The sequence below is a fragment of the Myiozetetes cayanensis genome, unplaced genomic scaffold (assembly GCF_022539395.1).
Source record: "Myiozetetes cayanensis isolate MyiCay16 unplaced genomic scaffold, myiCay2020 scf32, whole genome shotgun sequence".
In the NCBI taxonomy this organism is placed as follows: Eukaryota; Metazoa; Chordata; class Aves; order Passeriformes; family Tyrannidae; genus Myiozetetes; species Myiozetetes cayanensis.
This window is the reverse complement of record NW_026087544.1, coordinates 3,361,405-3,378,513: the sequence shown is the minus strand read 5'-3', so window position 1 is coordinate 3,378,513 and position 17,109 is coordinate 3,361,405. Positions and strand designations below refer to the sequence as shown.

The 17,109-nt window shown below is 47.7% G+C and overlaps 1 protein-coding gene across 5 annotated transcripts in view; it reads left to right on the top strand.

Annotated features, from left to right (window-relative positions):
- The first annotated feature begins 3,252 nt into the window (after nucleotides 1–3,252).
- The window catches only part of KCND3 (potassium voltage-gated channel subfamily D member 3), a 119,625-nt gene continuing 105,768 nt past the window's right edge, over nucleotides 3,253–17,109 (top strand). Inside the window, exons 1-3 of one of the 5 annotated variants that reach the window (XM_050326699.1) lie at nucleotides 3,686–3,990; nucleotides 4,767–4,816; nucleotides 8,667–9,851. In XM_050326699.1, coding sequence (XP_050182656.1) covers nucleotides 8,743–9,851 — 1,109 coding nt within the window. In that variant the 5' untranslated portion in view covers nucleotides 3,686–3,990; nucleotides 4,767–4,816; nucleotides 8,667–8,742. Of the gene's footprint in view, nucleotides 3,447–3,685; nucleotides 3,991–4,437; nucleotides 4,817–8,666; nucleotides 9,852–17,109 lie in introns of those variants that run through there. The other 4 variants (XM_050326698.1, XM_050326697.1, XM_050326696.1 and 1 more) reach the window with 4 other exon arrangements.

Here is a 17,109-nt window from a genome sequence, read left to right as displayed (position 1 = left end):
GTTGTTTTACTCCCCGTGTGAAACGAGACTGGGGGAGCGAGTCACGGAACGCACCAGGAAGGGACAGAGGGCAGTGGACAATCAATCAAAGCCCTAAATCAGTGCCCTTCAAGGGTCTTTTCCTTCTACTATCATGTGTGATCCTTTCTTGATTCATTAATGTCAGCTGAGCAGCAAATGCTGCAGCTGCTGGCTCCCTCTGAGCTGCTGGACCCCGTCCACGGCTCTTTCCTCTTCCCTTTTAGGAAGAAGTGGCAGAATGCAGCTGCCTGGGAGGCTTTATTTTGGGTTGGAAGATCTCCAAACAGAGAGAGGGGGAAGAAAAAAAAAAACTGAACATGCTGTAAATCAGAGATGGCCTTGAACCAAATCCCCTGGTTCCCAAATATCAACAGGCAGGGAAAGATTCAGACCAAGGCATGGGTTGTCCAGAATACGTCATCTCAGGCAGGTGGATGGGTCTGAGAGTCACACAAAGATGGGAATAACACCCCTGTGAATTCTGATTTTTCCCCCAAAGTAGAGCTAACATACTCTCCAGTCACCCCAAATAAATCCCCTGACCCTTCACATCTCTCTGTATGGATTCTGCTTCAAAAGGGGCTTGAAAATGAGTCACTTTTCCCTCTGGTATATTTTTAAGACAATAACAAGGTCCTCTTGAAAACTCTGAAGGGATGCTGAGAGAATTCAGCATTTTTTACAAACATCTAGAAAATATTTCCAATCTTGGCCTTGGAAAAAAAAACAAAAACAAAAAAAACAACATCAAAAAAACCCCACACAAACAACCAAACAACAACAACAACACAAACCAAAAACAAACAAACAAACAAAAAACCAAAAAACCCACACCAAAACAGAACAAATACCTAAAGCAGAACTGTGTTATGAAGGACTATTTCTTATGGGCACTTTCCCAATTGAATAGCCTTGTTTTCCTTATAAGAAAGCCTGCAGAATTTTTTCTCCAAATCCAATTTTTGGCAGCTTTTTCCTATCTCAAAGAAAATTTAGATTGGTCCTAGTGAAGACCATTTCCACCTACAGTTTCCAGGGATAAAACAGACACAGGAGTGAGAAAGATGCTGGAACTCCTGATTTTGCCAGGCCTGTGGCAGGAAGGCATCTTATTTCAGGACAAAAAAGTGGTAGATACTTTTTATTGGCTTTTTAGGATGAGATAAAAAGTGCCTTATGCCTTCATGCATTCATTTTTAGGACATTTTTAGCACGAAGTCAATGAATTGAAATACAGAATTTATGCAGGACAGCACCCAATGCAAAGAACAAACACAGTAAATAAAATACTCTGTAGAGGCACAGGATATAAATACAGAAAATGAAAGAGGGGGAAAAAAAATCAAGTGAGCTATATTTAATGCAGATATTTAACCATGCATAGTTTATTCCAGTTGTTTCTCTGGGAATGTGACTTGTTTTAGCACCAGCTGGTTCTACTTTTTAGGAGTAGAAGGAGGAAAAGTTGTTCAAAAAGTTTTAATGAAAGCTTTAATTGGTGTGGTAGAAAATAAGGAGTTGTTCCTAGAAAGAGAGAGGAAGGGAAAGGCAGAATGAGAGAGCAAAAGGGAAAGAGGGAAAGAAGAGAGAGTTAAAGAGAGAAAAGAGGGAAAGAAACAGAGAAAAAGATAAAGAAAAAAAAAGAGAGAAGAAGAAATATTTTCACATCAGACTATCTGCAGAGAGCTTGCTTTTGACTTTCATACTCTATTTAAAAATACAAAATTGGGAGCATTGCAAAAGAGTTCCCAAATTAGCTTTTTAATAGAGATTGGAAGTTAAAAGGGGCCGAGTCATGGGGGAAAAACGATTCGGAATCACAGCCAGGGCAGCACCAGCAGAGAGTGAGGCCAGAGCACGCCCCAGTGAGAGAAGAGGCAGGAAGTTTTATGAAGTGATGACACTGTAAATCACAGCAAAATCTCTTATACCAGCAAAAGCCAAATGACATTTCTGGTTTTGCTTTCTTCTGAGTATCTGCAAGAGGGAAAGAGCAAGTGGAGATAGAGGGAGGGTTTAAAAGTGGAAAGCAGTTCTGAAGACATCTTATAAAGATGGATTTGGGGTGCTTTGATATGTTTAAATTCTTACAGCCACTGAAAGTTTCTCATAGAAGTTTTAGGATTCACTTTGCACACAACTATTCATGTGTCCAGCATACAACTAAAGATACATTGCATTTGCATAACCTCATAACTGGTTTGCAGCTTTCAAATATTACTGGGGAGATTGGTTTTGGGGAGGATTACTCAGGATCTGACACTCAGAAATTAGTATTATTTTTTAATAATTGCGGTAAATTATCAGAAATTAGACAGCGTTGAGACCCTGAGTTGGATCGATCAGGTCAAGGTTCAGTTGAATATCAGGAAAAATTTCTTCACTGAAGGTGTGGTGAAGCACTGGAATGGGTTGCTCATGGAAGTGGTGGAGTCACCATCCCTGGAAGTGTTGAAAAAAATGAGTCAATGTGGCACTTGATGATATGGTTTAGTGGGCATGGTGGGATTCACTCTAAAGTTTGGACCTGGTGATCTTGGAGGTATTTTCCAACCTTAATGACTCTATAAGAAGGGTATCAGAATTTTTCAGATTACACTTTCCAAACTACACAACTGGAGTGTTGATGTGTTGGTTATTTGGAGGGGATTTTTTTCCCTGTTTTTTTGTCCTAAAGAAGGCCTTGGGTTAAGAGCTCTGGGACTGCACCTGGAAAACCACCCCTGGTAAGCACTGGCTGTGCCAAGTCCCTGTTTCCCCTATTTTAAGGCACCACAGGCACACCAGACCCCACAACACACCCACTCCTCGCTCACAGTGACGCAGCTGGAGGAGCATCTCCCACCTCTGCCAAGAGAACCCTTGCAGCCCCTCCCACCCAAACAGGGGTCCCGCACCCCTGACCCCCTGCCCAGCTCATCCCTCCGCCCCGCGGGTCCCGCATCCCCGACCCCCCCTTGCTCAGCGCACCCCTCAGCCAGGGGGTCCTGCTCCTGCATCCTCCACCCGCGGTGTCCCGCACGCCCGACCCCGCTCCCCCCGCACGCCGGGGGTGCCGCACACGGGCCGCGGGCTCTCTCCGGGTGACACCTGCCGGCGGCTCTGCGGGCGGGCGTGTGCGGGAGAGCCCCCGCGCCGCGCTCCGGAGCATCCTCTCCCCCTTTCCACACACACACACACACGCACCCACCCACCACCACCACCACCACCACCACCTCCCCGCCCTGCCTTCACCGCCCCCTCCTCCCGGCGCTCTCCTCCCGCGCGGTGCTGATGCTCCGCCGCTCTCCGCGGGCGCGGTGCTGATCCTTCTTCATCACCGCCCCGCGCCCGCGCACTCCGCGCGTCCCCGCGCCCCGCTCCCGGCAGCCGCATGGCCGCGGAGGCTCCGGGCGGGCGGCCGCGGCCGGGAGCGCCCTGCGGAGGTGAGAGGGGGGGTCCGCGGGGGTGGAAAGGCACCGTGGCACCGTCCCCCCGGGGGATGCTGGAGGGGAGTGGGGAGGGGGAGCACCGGCCGCGAGGGGTGCGGGGGACGCCGGCCCCGGGGCGGGGGGAGCGAGGGGCAATCGCGGTGCCCCCGGCTGGGCTCCCACCCCCGCGTCCCCCGTGTGCCTCCCGCCCCTCGCCGATGCCGCGATCCCGCCGTTCCAGCGCCGTGCGGAGCTGGGCTGTGTGCGGGGAGGCGAGGCGATGGCCAGGCGGCCGAGCTCCGCTCGCTCGTGTGCGTATCGGTCTGACTTTATGGAAGTCACCAACTATCGCTGCGGCGCATCAGTCGCCGCCGGGAGCTGCCCGGCGGAGCAGGGCAAGGCTGGCTCGCTCTGAACTGGGCTTGTAGTTATGTGCTTAACGGAGGTTCGCCGGCAAACAGATAAATGAGAGGGGCTGCCGGGTCTCTCTGAGCGTGCCGAGTCCAACTTCTGGCCGTGGACGAAAGAGGGATGCTGAGGTGGTGTGGAGACAGGACTGGTAAGAGCTGCCAAGGAGCAGGGCGAGCCAGAACAGCAAGACAAGGGGGAAAGGGAAAGGCGGTGGGAGGGCAGAGGGGAGAAGGAGAACGGGAAAGATCGGTATAAATCTGAAATATTTCTTTTTATTGCTGAGTGTAGCCTCACGCTCTGGCGAAGGTGTTGGTTGTAGGTCTGTGATGCTGGAGGAATAGCTCATTTTCTTGTCTAGGAGGAACCTCTCCTGTGTTGTCCCTGCCTGACAGAGAGCCAGGGACACACAGGGAGCTCCGGGAGGGACCCGTGAAGTTCATCCCGTACTTTTCCCCCCTTCATCCCCCCCTTGCCACTGCTGGCACATTAGCATGCAGGGTAGGCTCTGTGTATTTAACGACTCCATTTGCCAGTGTCTCTGTCAGCTCACACCGCCCTTCTCCAGCCGCGCTCCACAACCTGCCTCCCTGGACCAGCCGGGTCCATCTCCCTGCTGCGACCACCCCGGCGGATTCTCCGGGACCCGGGTGCCATTCCCAGCTGGATCAGGCAGCCAGGGCGAAGCTCCGAGCGGTCCTGGAAGGGGAGGGGGCAAAGCGAAGCGAGCTCAGGCGAGAGAGGCAGGGAGAGCCTCCGTCTCGGCAGTAATGAGGGAGAAGCTGTTTAGTCATCTCTCTATATATACTTTCACAATGATGATCACATTTACTGATTGCTTCTGACTGCGTGTAGAGAGGGAGTCAAGAGGCAGGCAGCACAGTTCACCTTGTATCCTGAGGAGTGACTGCTCCCCCTTCCTTCCAGTTCCCCACATTTAGCCCTACTTTTGGGTGCCGGGTGTCTTTCCTTGCCAGGTAAGGCAGCGCTGCAAGATGGGGCTCTCTGGGCTGACTGGGAGGGAGGGAGGGGAGAAGTTTGCATGCATTCATCTTAAGCCTGTTGCTTTTGCTCCTAAATCTCTCCACCAGACCGAGGGAGCAGAGTGTTTTGCAGAAAGTTTCATTTCCTGATGTGGTGGTGAAGGGAAAGGGTGTGTGACTGACCGAGGATATCGAGTCTTGGCTGACATATTTTGCTTTAAAGCAAATGTCTCTTTGCTGCCTGAGCCTGACCCAACAAGGGCAGGGAAGAAGGAATGATGTCAAGGCTCTTCACTCCCGTTATCAGTGTCTCATCAAGAAACTCACAGTATGTTTGTGGGGCGGATTTCAAATCATCCCTGTCTGCTGCTAGAAAGGGAAACACTGAGATTTTTGGGTTGTTTCTGCTTTCGTGAGAGGATGAAGAGACAATTCTTAAGTGTGGCACTGCCAGGGGAGCTAAAGGGGTAAGAATCCAGCCTTTATTTCTTGACCCTTTAGGTGAACAGACATAACTGTTCTCTGAAGTTTTCCTCCAGAGCTTCCCTGACCTGCCATGCCTGTCAGGTTTTTATTTCCAAGTGGGATGAAACCAGGGTGCCCATGGAGTGGCTGCAGCACAAATGAACCTCGGGAGCCAGCAGTGGCCAGGAGGGACCCCAATGAGGTTGGATGTCCTGGGAGGGGGACAGGGGGCTCATGCCTCAGCCTTTTCTATCAAATTCACTTCACCATTTCACTGTCCTCACAATTATCTCTAAAGAAAACAGACTCCCTTCTCTACAGATGCTGACTTTTTTAAATCAGGAGGTAAATTATTTTATCTCGTGTGCCAGGTCTTCTAAATGTCATCAGCAGGGTGCCAGTCTGCTGTTAACTAGTTCCTTTCAAATTACAAGCAGAAATTACGGTAATTAAAATTAGAAATACGGGTATAGCTAAATATATGCTTGTTGGAATTAGAGTATGTCTGTTTTCTATGTGAGCTGAAGAGGCTCTGTGGACAGTACAGTAGATTTTGAGTCCAGCCAGTTGCTTTGCAGCCTAAACAGGCTGGATAGCAGGTACTGAAACCCAGGCAGGCAGAAAAGGAGGATTCTTACCCCATTCTGTAGGTAAACTTGTTACTTCATCTTATTTTTTTTTTTTTATTCAGCTTAGGTTGTGCAGCCCTGAATTACAAATCCAGTCCTATTTCTCTCCTAATTTTCTGTCTCTTATTTCGGGGACGGGTGAAGTTCCAAGGATTTATGGACAAGGAAAACCAAGACCTTTGTGACTGGAGATTTCATTTCTCTTCTTCCTCTCCCTCTTAAGAAAACTTATAGGCAAAAAAAGACTTTTTGGGTGGGTTTTTGTGGATCAAATGGAGCAGATTCAATGCAACTTAGAAAACTAAGCTGTGCATGCTGTTTTCTTTAAAAGCTGCATCTCTGGGTCCCAGAAAAATGGGAGCTAAACTTTCACAGATGAATTCCCCTCTCTTTCTCTTGTGCTTTAATATCCTGTCCACTTCACAGCCCAGATATTTATAGCTTCCTTACGCATACTGCCAGCATGGAAGGACCCATTTTATCTTTAAAAAATTGATTTAAAAATGTGTAAGTCACTTATGAGTTGCCATTGCTTTATTAGAACAATTATATGTGAAGTATTTATAGTGCCTGAGAGGCTAATGTAGGTAACCTGGAATCCACAACCAAAGTTATGAAAGTACAGAAGAGGTTTCTAATGCAGTTCCCCTGAGAAATCAGGGGAGATGAGGATCCAGTGTGAGGAAGCTGGTCAGGTCACCCTGCATCAATCCTGGTAGAAGGACTGTGGTGGTGTTAATTGAAATTAAAAAGCAGAGAAGGCAGATTACCAGCAGGGAAAGGAAGAACAAGGTGCTTTATCTTGGTTTCTTGGTTGTTTGCCTGTATGTATTTGTTGATAAATGAATGAAATAGTTGCTATTTTGCTGCCTCTTGTTCTCAAGTGTTTGATAGAAGTGAAAAGATCCACCACTGCTGGCAGGAGGCATCTGCCTGAGCCCACTGAGCCCCCTGGAGATGCCCTTTCAGCTGAGGACTGGGGGATCTTTTCAAAGTCATGCAAAGAAACTTTCTGTGCCTGGCACAGACAGCAGAGCCGGGTCCCCAGGGCTGCCAGTCTGGCACCATTAACGCAATAAATTCCCCCTTTAGGGCGAGAGGAAAAAAGTAGTGCTTTGTAATGCTGAACAATCCTTAGGAGGGAAATGTCGTGGGATGCTTGCTCCAGTGCCATGTAGATAAGCAAAGTGTCTCCTTGGGATAAGCATCACTGTGGATTATTATACCTTCCATAATTACAAAACCCTCTTCCAGCGGCAGCGAGATGCTCGCACGAGGGATTTCAATTGTCCTTTAGACAGCACAATTGCATAGAAAGATGCTCCACATTAAGGTGATGAATGTTAATTTGCCCTGAAGAGGAGGTGCCTTTCTGTGAGCGGTTCAGTCGTTTTCACCACAGATGGATTCCGTCATTTTTTTGTTCAGTGTTTTGATGGCCTGTTGAAATCAATAATGCTGCAGCCTCACTGGCTGGAGTGGCAGCTTTCATGTAGTTTAAAAACTTTAGAGGAAAACTGCCTGCAAAGATGAAATTAAGCTTTGAGGGCCTGAGTCAGTGAAATCAATGGAATTTCCATTGATAAATCGACTTTTGATAGGGCTCCTAATGCAGCTTATATGGTAATGGCACCTTTCTTCAGATAACTTCATAAGGTAGAGTTAGAAAAATATTAGGGAAATGAAAATAAGTGCAAGTTAAAACAAAAGTTAATGACTGCAAGAACTCTGACCAAAGATCAAAAAGATAAAGAAAATTCATGGTTAGATCAGAAGCACAAAAACTGCTTGAACTTCAAGAGAATATTGGCTGAGGATCTGGACAACTTGGGGTATTTTTCATTTAAAAATCCAAGTGTGCAGTGAACATATGTTGCTTCAAACTAATAGTCCTTCAGTTCTTCAGCTGAAGGACTTCTGGCCTCTGTTAGCCAGGAAATAAGCAGGGAATTCCTGCTGGAGGGAAACTCTCCAGCTTTGGGGGCTTCCCTCATTCTGATGCTCTTGGTACTCAATAGTTTAATCCATGAGCTTTCACACCTGGGAGTGAAGTTTGCTGTTGCTCAGGTGTTCTGAGCAGTGTTTCCCTGAAAGCCACAACATTCCCCATGGTCTAGCGAAGGGCTGGAATTCTCCACAAGGGTAAAACCCACCTCTAACTTAAAGACAGCAGCAAAAAACTGCTGCTGAAGCCAGGTCCTGCATTAAAGGTGGAATAAAAACAGTGAAAACCAGAGATTTTTGGTTTTTCCATTCCTTTTAGCTGAGGATGTTCTTAGTGCAAGATTCAGAACATATTGAACTTGTTTAAGTCTGGAAACACAGCTGAGCCCAGCCTGGGGTTTTTGTGGTGTAGGATTTCACGGGGTGAGCTGCCAGCTGATTTCACTGGAGTTCCCAGCTCTTTCTTGACAGCTGTAGTTAAACTGATGAGCACACGAGTCTTACACCTGGGGAATTATGGATTAGTCTTGTTTGTAAGGAAGCAAATATAAATTACCGTGTTTATGCTACTTTTAAAATGCTTTTAATGAGGAATCATTTGCTATTCAAAGTTTCAGTCTACAATAATGCCACAACCTCGCCGAGCTGATTATCATGTGCCTTGTTTAACATCCCTCTTCAACTGGGAGGTGAGGGCGAGCCACTTGTTTCAAATTCTTGCGTCTGCCACCCAACTCTTCAACACACCAGGGCAAGACACCCCCTGCTTGACTGTGTGCTGTGTTCTGTTTTGCTCTGTGTTTTAGATGGAACTGATCTGACTCGCAGCAGGTCTCGGGAGCGTCCTGATTATCCTCTCCAGTAACAAGGCCTGGGCTCATCATGGCAGCAGGAGTAGCAGCGTGGTTGCCCTTTGCCAGGGCGGCTGCCATAGGATGGATGCCAGTGGCCAACTGCCCTATGCCACTGGCTCCAACAGAGAAGAACAAGAGGCAGGATGAGCTGATCATTCTCAATGTGAGTGGCCGGCGATTCCAGACCTGGAGGACTACACTGGAGAGATACCCGGACACTCTCCTGGGCAGCACCGAGAAGGAGTTCTTCTTCAACGAGGACACCAAGGAGTACTTCTTTGACCGGGACCCCGAGGTCTTCAGGTGCATCCTAAATTTTTATAGAACTGGCAAGCTGCACTACCCCAGGTACGAGTGCATCTCTGCCTACGACGAAGAGCTCGCCTTCTACGGGATCCTCCCAGAAATCATCGGGGACTGCTGCTACGAAGAGTACAAGGACAGGAAGCGGGAAAACGCGGAGCGGCTGATGGACGACAACGACTCGGAGAACAACCAGGAGGGGTCCATGCCCTCGCTGAGCTTCCGGCAGACCATGTGGCGAGCCTTCGAGAACCCCCACACCAGCACCTTAGCCTTAGTCTTTTACTACGTCACCGGTTTCTTTATCGCCGTCTCTGTGATCACCAACGTGGTGGAAACTGTGCCCTGCGGCACCGTGCCCGGGAACAAGGAGCTCCCGTGCGGGGAGAGGTACGCCGTGGCTTTCTTTTGCTTGGACACGGCCTGCGTGATGATCTTCACCGTCGAGTACCTGTTGAGACTCTTTGCGGCCCCGAGCCGCTACAGGTTCATCCGAAGCGTGATGAGCATCATCGACGTGGTGGCCATCATGCCCTACTACATCGGCCTGGTGATGACCAACAACGAGGACGTCAGCGGGGCCTTCGTCACGCTAAGGGTTTTCAGGGTTTTCAGGATTTTCAAGTTCTCCCGCCATTCCCAGGGCCTGAGAATCTTGGGCTACACCTTGAAGAGCTGTGCCTCCGAGCTTGGCTTTCTCCTCTTTTCCCTCACTATGGCAATCATCATCTTTGCAACTGTGATGTTTTATGCGGAGAAAGGGTCCTCGGCGAGCAAATTCACCAGTATCCCTGCTTCCTTTTGGTACACTATCGTAACCATGACAACACTGGGGTGAGTAGTACTTTTCCTTTCCCTGAGCAGCAGGCAAAAGCATGTACGGGGAGCTTGACTTCAGCTGCTCCTCGGCATTTCCCTGGGTGCATGTTCGGGAAGGGTCAGGAACCGCTGAGGGCTTGATTGTTCTTTGCCTCACAACTTCTGCGGCTCGGGGGAAGTTGCACGGGACGGAAAAAAGCTCTTCCACCCACTTGACATGAGCAGCAGGTCCCGATTCGCACTCCTGCTGTAGGAGAGGGAAGCTGAGGCGGGTGCAGGGGAGCTGGCAGAGAGAGCTGCTGGGTTTTTTTCTGGCGTTCATTCGAGCCGTGGGTTTCACACAAAGTCGCTGATGTGTCCGTTGTGCCTCTCCGCGATGCCGGCCGTTGTTGCTTCACTTGACACGCCAGGAACCCCAGATTTGCTGAGTTCAGGCGGATGTGGTGGGTCAGTGTACTGGAAATACTGCAGGGTCTGGTTTTCACTCCGTTGAGCAGGCTGTGAGCTTCTTGTCTGGGTGTAGCTGTGAGTTTGAAAACTGAGTGTGCCGTGGCGGTTGCAGCGGAATTTCAAACATTCCCATGGACAGGTACAAAGATAATGGAATCAAAGCGAGGGGAATGTAGCCTGGAGGGCACTTTTTTTCCCTTATATTTCATTTCCCTCTTACAGATGTTTCTGCTGAGATTATAGATTTGTGCTTCTGCTGCTCTGGACTAAAACCTTTGCAAGCAGAATAGCCAAGCCCTTCACCCTGACAAGGTTATGTAAAGGAAAGTGGGCATTGCAGGCCATGCAAAGCTGTGATCGAGGGCAATCTCTCCATTCTACACATCAGAACAACATATTGAGTTCATAGTTGCTTTACACAGAGTTTTTCCCACTGGAGAGCTCACAAAGATTTAATATTCAGATGTAGACAATTCTTGTTCTTGTAATACTGTGCCCACTTCTTCTCAAAACTGCTTTTGATTTTAAACACTTCCCTGTGCCCATTAGACATGAGCAGGCTCACAGTAGTACTTTTAAATTATTAAAATCATAATTCAGCTGTCAGAAAGGTGCCAAATCCGGGTATGTGACAACTGAAAGTCTGAATTTCTTCATTAAGTGCAAATGTAGAACCTTTTTGTCATAGTCACCTAAAGATCTCTTATTCCTCCTTTTTAATATCTAAGCAAAGTGTGCAAGTTTATGGCAAAAGCTGCTCCTTATCCTGGGAAAGTCAGAAATCAAAGGTGGGCTTTGCAGCCCAGCACTCCCCCACCCTGTGGCTCAGCTTTGCATATTCTGACTGGTCCATACTGGTCAGTTCTCACCCTCCTGTCCCCACCAGCAGCTTCAGAAAAACACCTGCCCTGGGTGGCTCCTTTGTGTGTCCTCTGCAGGAAGGGAAAGGCACGAAAATACAGTTCTATTCTGGGGTTTCTGTTTAATAATGATCACACCCATCCCTCTATCTACACACCCCTGTGCCCATTCACACTTCTGCTGTTACATCTTTGTGACAGGACAGCTGGGGTCAAGGGGACGTTCTCTGTTGGTTGGGAACAAACCCAGTACGTGCAGAATGTGCTGGGGAGTGGCTGAGTCTCTGCTCCCATCAGTTTTGGTGTCCTTCCCTCTCCTTTCTGAACGCACAGACCAACAAACCAAAGTGCTCCCGAGGACCTTGAAGTGCTCTCAATCTGTTGTAATCACAGAAATTATGGATAAATGAGTGCTTTAAATGAGTTGACACGGGTTTAAGAAATTAGATGTTTAAACACAGCTTTGTAAAAATTCGTCGGGAAGGGACCCATAAAATGCTGTCAAAGTCTCAAGGCTTAAACTTGTAGTATTTGGGATTTTTTTTTTCTTTTGTGCTAGAAAGCAAAGTTGCAACCATGAGCCATAAAAACCTCGATTGCTGCCAGAGCACCTCTGCAGAGCCCCCTCCAGACCCTCCTGGAGAGGCATTTTTGGGGCTGGTCAGGTCTGTGGTGGGATCCCAGCACTGGTGGAATGAGGCACTGGCTGTGCCCACAACTCAGGCAATATTTCATATACATCTCTCTTCAGAAGCCATTTCAATATGTTTGGAAGGGTCTTGTTGCTAATGAGAGTACTGGCAATTCCCAACACGGAGACGCTGCCAAAAATGCAGCCAAGGTCTCCTAATCCACCAGACTTTGCCTGCTTGGTGCTTACCAGTTCACTGCTTGTATTTCAGCAACACTCAGAGCTTTTAGTGGTATCTTAAATATTTTCTGACTTTTGCCTTTAATAATTCAGCCAGCCTTTAAAGCAAGAAATTACAAAGCACAAAGGTTTTTAACTCACAACTGTACACATATATTTTGTTTTCAACAGCTGATACATTTAAATCCAGATAAGTGAAGGTTTCCCTGACACTGGAATCCCACCGTTGCCTTGACAGAGTGCTCCACAGGAGTGATTTGGAATATGCAGGATAACTTTTCCCATGTTATTAAGACCTTAAAAATTAGCCCCATTTATATAAAATGGAAAGTTTACTTACAACAAACAAACAAACAAGGCAAACAGTAGGGAAGCATTAACCCTCCCACTGTACCGTGCATCAGCTGCTGTTCCAGTTTCCTAAGTATCCTTAGGCTACAATCGATTTTCCAGATTGACCCATAAATAAAAAGCAATAAAAATGCTGTTCTTCTGGAAGGTGAAGCACTGCATCAATAAATAATTGCTGCTTTTGGTGGGGTTACTATGCAAAGCAGTTCAGAGAAATCCAGGGCGATCCAGCTCCTTAGGTAGTTAACAACCCAAGGAGACAGGTACAACAGTTTTTTCTGGAATGGGAAACAAAGCAAAGGAATTAAATTATACTGACCCTGCATCTCTGATCCCTCTGCTGTGCTCATCAGCCCTGGTTTAACAGAGGCTGTTTTTAATTTAGCACGATTTAAATTTTGCTCAGGAGGTTCTATAATGAAAGCATTATTCTTGGGTGCATCTTAAATCAATCTGAATTACTGAAACAACTATTCAAAATTAATTCAAAATCAGCTCTCCAATTCATGCAGAAACATTTTTCTCAAGAGGCCAGCAGATACCCAGCCTCTCTAAAGCACCAGTACAATAAGCACTGGCCTTGCCAGGACTCTTGTTGTGTCCTTCAGGAGGTTTTGACCCCCAGGACCCCCCATCTCAGGACTGTAAATGCTGCTGAAAGCAGGGGAGGAGCACAGTGCTGGTCCCATCCAGGCATTCATGTGCCTGTCCTGGTTTTTATTGCACTTGCTGTGCAATAACCACCGGTTTTACATCTACTTAGTAATGGTTTAATTATAATAAATTTGGTTGCCTTGTTAGCAGCATGTTGGCCTTGTAAAATCCCAGAATGGTTTGGGTTGGAAGGGACCTTAAAGCTCATTTATTTCCACCCCCTTCCTCATTTATTTCCACACCTTCCACTAGCCCAGGTTGCTCAGAGCCCTGTCCAATATTCAGTTTTATTCCCATTGACAGAGTGCTGTGGATGGGGCAGCAGAGGAACACTCCGTGTGCATCACAAACACAGCGAGGGGACGAGACCTCTCCCACACCACTCAACCCCACGCCCTTTTGCCCAGAACACATGTTTTTCTAAGCTTTTTATAGCTGTTTTCATTTCACCTGACAAGAGCAGTATGTTTCAGACTCCTGGGCAGCGTGTATGGCCTGCAGCAAATTGTAGCTGTGAAAACCTGAGTGCCTCATCTACCTGCACCTCCCTGGGCATGGAGAGGCTCCTGAGGGTCCCTCTGGGTATCACAGCTGGGCTCCCACTGAGCCCCAGACAAGGGAGTAGAACCACAGAACGGTGTGGGTTGGGAGGGACCTTAAAGCTCATCTCATCCCACCCCCTGCCATGGGCAGGGACACCTTCCACTAGCCCAGGTTGCTCCAAGCCCTGTTCAACCTGGCCTTGGACACTTGCAGGGATGGGGCAGCCACAGCTTCTCTGGGCAAGCTGGGCCAGGGCCTGCCCACCCTCACTGGCAAGAATCTCTTCCTAATATCTATTCTAAATCTATGCTCCTACAGCTTAAAGCCATTTCCCCTTGTCCTGTCTCTCCATGCCGTTGCAAAAGCCCCTCTCCAGCTGCCTTGGAGCCCCTTTAGGTACTGGAAGGTTCTACAGGGAGGAATATCCATGGAGGGAATCATCACAGAGATCTTCTGATCATTTGTGTCAAGAATCCAGCAAAAATGCAGACCAAGAGACAGAGATTGATGATGGATTTTGTTCTGGTCTGAGCTTAGGGATACACTGTGTGGTCTTCTGTTGTCTAATGAAGGCTGAGCTCCCACAGCTCAGCGCCCTCGGGGTGGTCCTTGGAGAATCCATCTCTGTCTCTCTCCCTTCCCATTTGCAAGAACATAACGCTTTTGAGAACACTATCCCTCTTTCAGAGCTGGCTGCACTGGTCAATGTGTTTGAAAGACACACATCAGTGCTCTTGGACAACACAGTCCCATCTGTATAATTCATTTAAGGAACCAGGTTAACTCTGGGAAGTCAATAAAACAGCCGTGCTGGCCTGGTTATGTCAACAGCCTGATCTGGAGCAAGAGCTGAAATTTCTTAGAGGTTTTATTAGCTGAGTGCATAGAGAGCAGGGGTTTGGGGGCAGGGTCTGTTTTGGTTTGCCTTGGCTCAATCCAGTTCCTGCAAAACGTGGATCAGGGAGAACTCGAGCGAACAGGCGCCTGAGCAGCCCCTCTGACAGAAACATCACTCTTGGTTTTGCTTATTTCTCGGTTGGGTTTCTTTGATTTTGGTTTTGGTTTTGTTTTTGTTTTTTTTTTTAATTGGTGTTCAGTCAGGGAAAAGGAAGGGGCTGAGATTCAGGCAGTGAAATGGAATGTGAAACCCTCGCTGCCAAAGTGCTGACAGCTGGGCTGGCGCGAACGTGCCGGATCCCGAGCGCGCTGCCGGGGACCGTGCGACCAGAGCTCGCTCTGCACTGATGTCTCCACAGCAAAACCACCCGAGCTGATAGTAACCTTCATTCACCCTCCTCTCCCTGCAAAACTCAGAGGAGTTTGCAAAGTAAGGGAAATAATCAATCATCTCTGGAGCGCCGCCGCTCCCGGCTCCTCCGGAAAGGTTGTTGTTTGGCCCTGGAATCATCTCGTGAGTGTCAGTGCTTCTGTAAGTGCCACTACACTGAATCAGGAAAAATGGCTTGAGCAGAAACGCTGCTTTGCATATTTAACATCGTGGATGGGGAGATGGATGAGAGGTGGGATGTTTCCTTTGTGAAGCAAAGCGCTGGGATTTCAGCACTCCCGCCGATTCCCACACAGTCAACAATTCCTGTATCCACAGGCCAAAGAACTGCTTGAATTTAATATACAGGGAGTCCAATCAAACAATGAATTGATGGAGCTACACAAAGAAGCCATTTCCTTGAGCTTTCATTCTCTTGACTCCAGCTTCATCTTATATGAAACGTGTATCAATTTTCTTCTCCTAATGGATTTACAGATATTGTGTGCAAAATGTCTTTGTATCAGAAAACTACAGATGGAACCTTTTCCCGTCACTGTCTTGATATAAATCACAGGCAAGCATCTCATTTTTGAGCTATTTGTATTCACCAGAACCCCAGATGTATTAAAATACCTTTATTCATTCTCAGAGCAAGTTGAATTTACTGTTGGGTTGGTTTTTTTTAACCTTCCCTTAAAAAAAGAAAAAATTACCCATCCTTATGCTTTCCGTGGCTTTGGATATTTGTATGTGCAAACACACCATTTTTAATGTGCAAGACAAAATAACTTGCCTTTAGGGTAACTCGTTGTGTGAGAAGTGAATTATTTTGAATAAGGCCAAGAAATGGTGCTGACTAAAATTGTAACGTGACTGCTAAATTTACCAGTGGAAGCCTTGGCAGAGAGACATCTATAGCAACTGATTTACAGATTTTTTTTTGTTTTTTCTGAGCTCTTCTTTCTTTTTTCCCCCTCCTTTTCTTTCTAGCCTGCAACACAGTAAGTGCCTGAGAAACACAGATTAAAGATAACATTGTATTATCATTGGAGATGAAGGGAAGTGATTGGCATGCTGACTGAATCTGAGCTATTTTTAGTCTCATAAACTGATAATTTCATAACAGTGCTGACCCAGTAAAAGTAATCAGTTTACAGACATCAGCTGAAAATAAAGGACAGAGTAGCCACTGTCAGTTGGAAAGCAGGGACAGAGGAAGGAAAGTTAAAGGCCCTGCAACAAATTAGCCAAAACTAATTACATCCCTTAGCTGATTACAGCCCATCAAGCTTACAGGGAGAGGAGCATAGGGAGCTTCTGAGTGACTGAGTCTCTGCAGCCCCTCTGGCCAGAGCTTCATCCTGCCAACACCCACCCTCATCCTCATCCTCACAGTGAAATCTGTGCCCCATGTCCTGCTCACTTGGATTTGGCATGAAATAAAACTTCCACCCTGTTATAACACTGGGAAAATCATATGAGACATTCTTATTGTGATTCCTTAAGGGATCTGTGCATTTGAGAGTGTGCAGTGTCAGGATGGGGGAACGGCTTCAAAATACAAGACAGAAAGTTTAGGTTGGATTATTAGGGAGAAATCCTTCCCTGTGAGGGTGGGGAGGCCCTGGCACAGATTGCCCAGAGAAGCTGTGGCTGTCCCATCCCTGGAAGTGTCCAAGGCCAGGTTGGACAGCGCTTGGAGCATCCTGGGCTAGTGGGAGGTGTCCCTGCCCGTGGCAGGGAGTGGAATGGGATGAGAAGAACTTTAAAGTCCTTCCCAACCCAAGCCACTTTGGGCAGCTGAAGCCAGAATATGGGATCACCTATGACCAAACCCAGCTTGTTTCCAGGCACTGTAATGCAATCACCTCATCAAGAAAAATTAAAAAAAAAAAAATTAAAAACCAGTGTGAGATAAACAGTGAAACTTTTCCTCAGCACCAAGCAGTGTTTCTCCCTGCCATCGACCACACTCACACCTCGGGTACCACGGCACTCAGTGAACACGAGCCCTTGACCTGTGGCTTCAGTGGAAGTGATGTACAATTTGTACTTAACACAGGCTGTGCCTCCCTGCCCTTCAGCCCTGTCCGTGCAGAGCTCACAGGGATGGAGCTGCCCCTGCTGAGTTGCTGGGGGATGGAACAGGTTTGTTTATTTTTAATGCAGCCCAAGCTCAGCAATGGTGGTACCTGAACGAGCAGCTGGTCCTTGCACTGCTCATGGACATGCCCTGGCAAAGTGCAGGCAGAGGACCCATGGTCACCCCCAGCC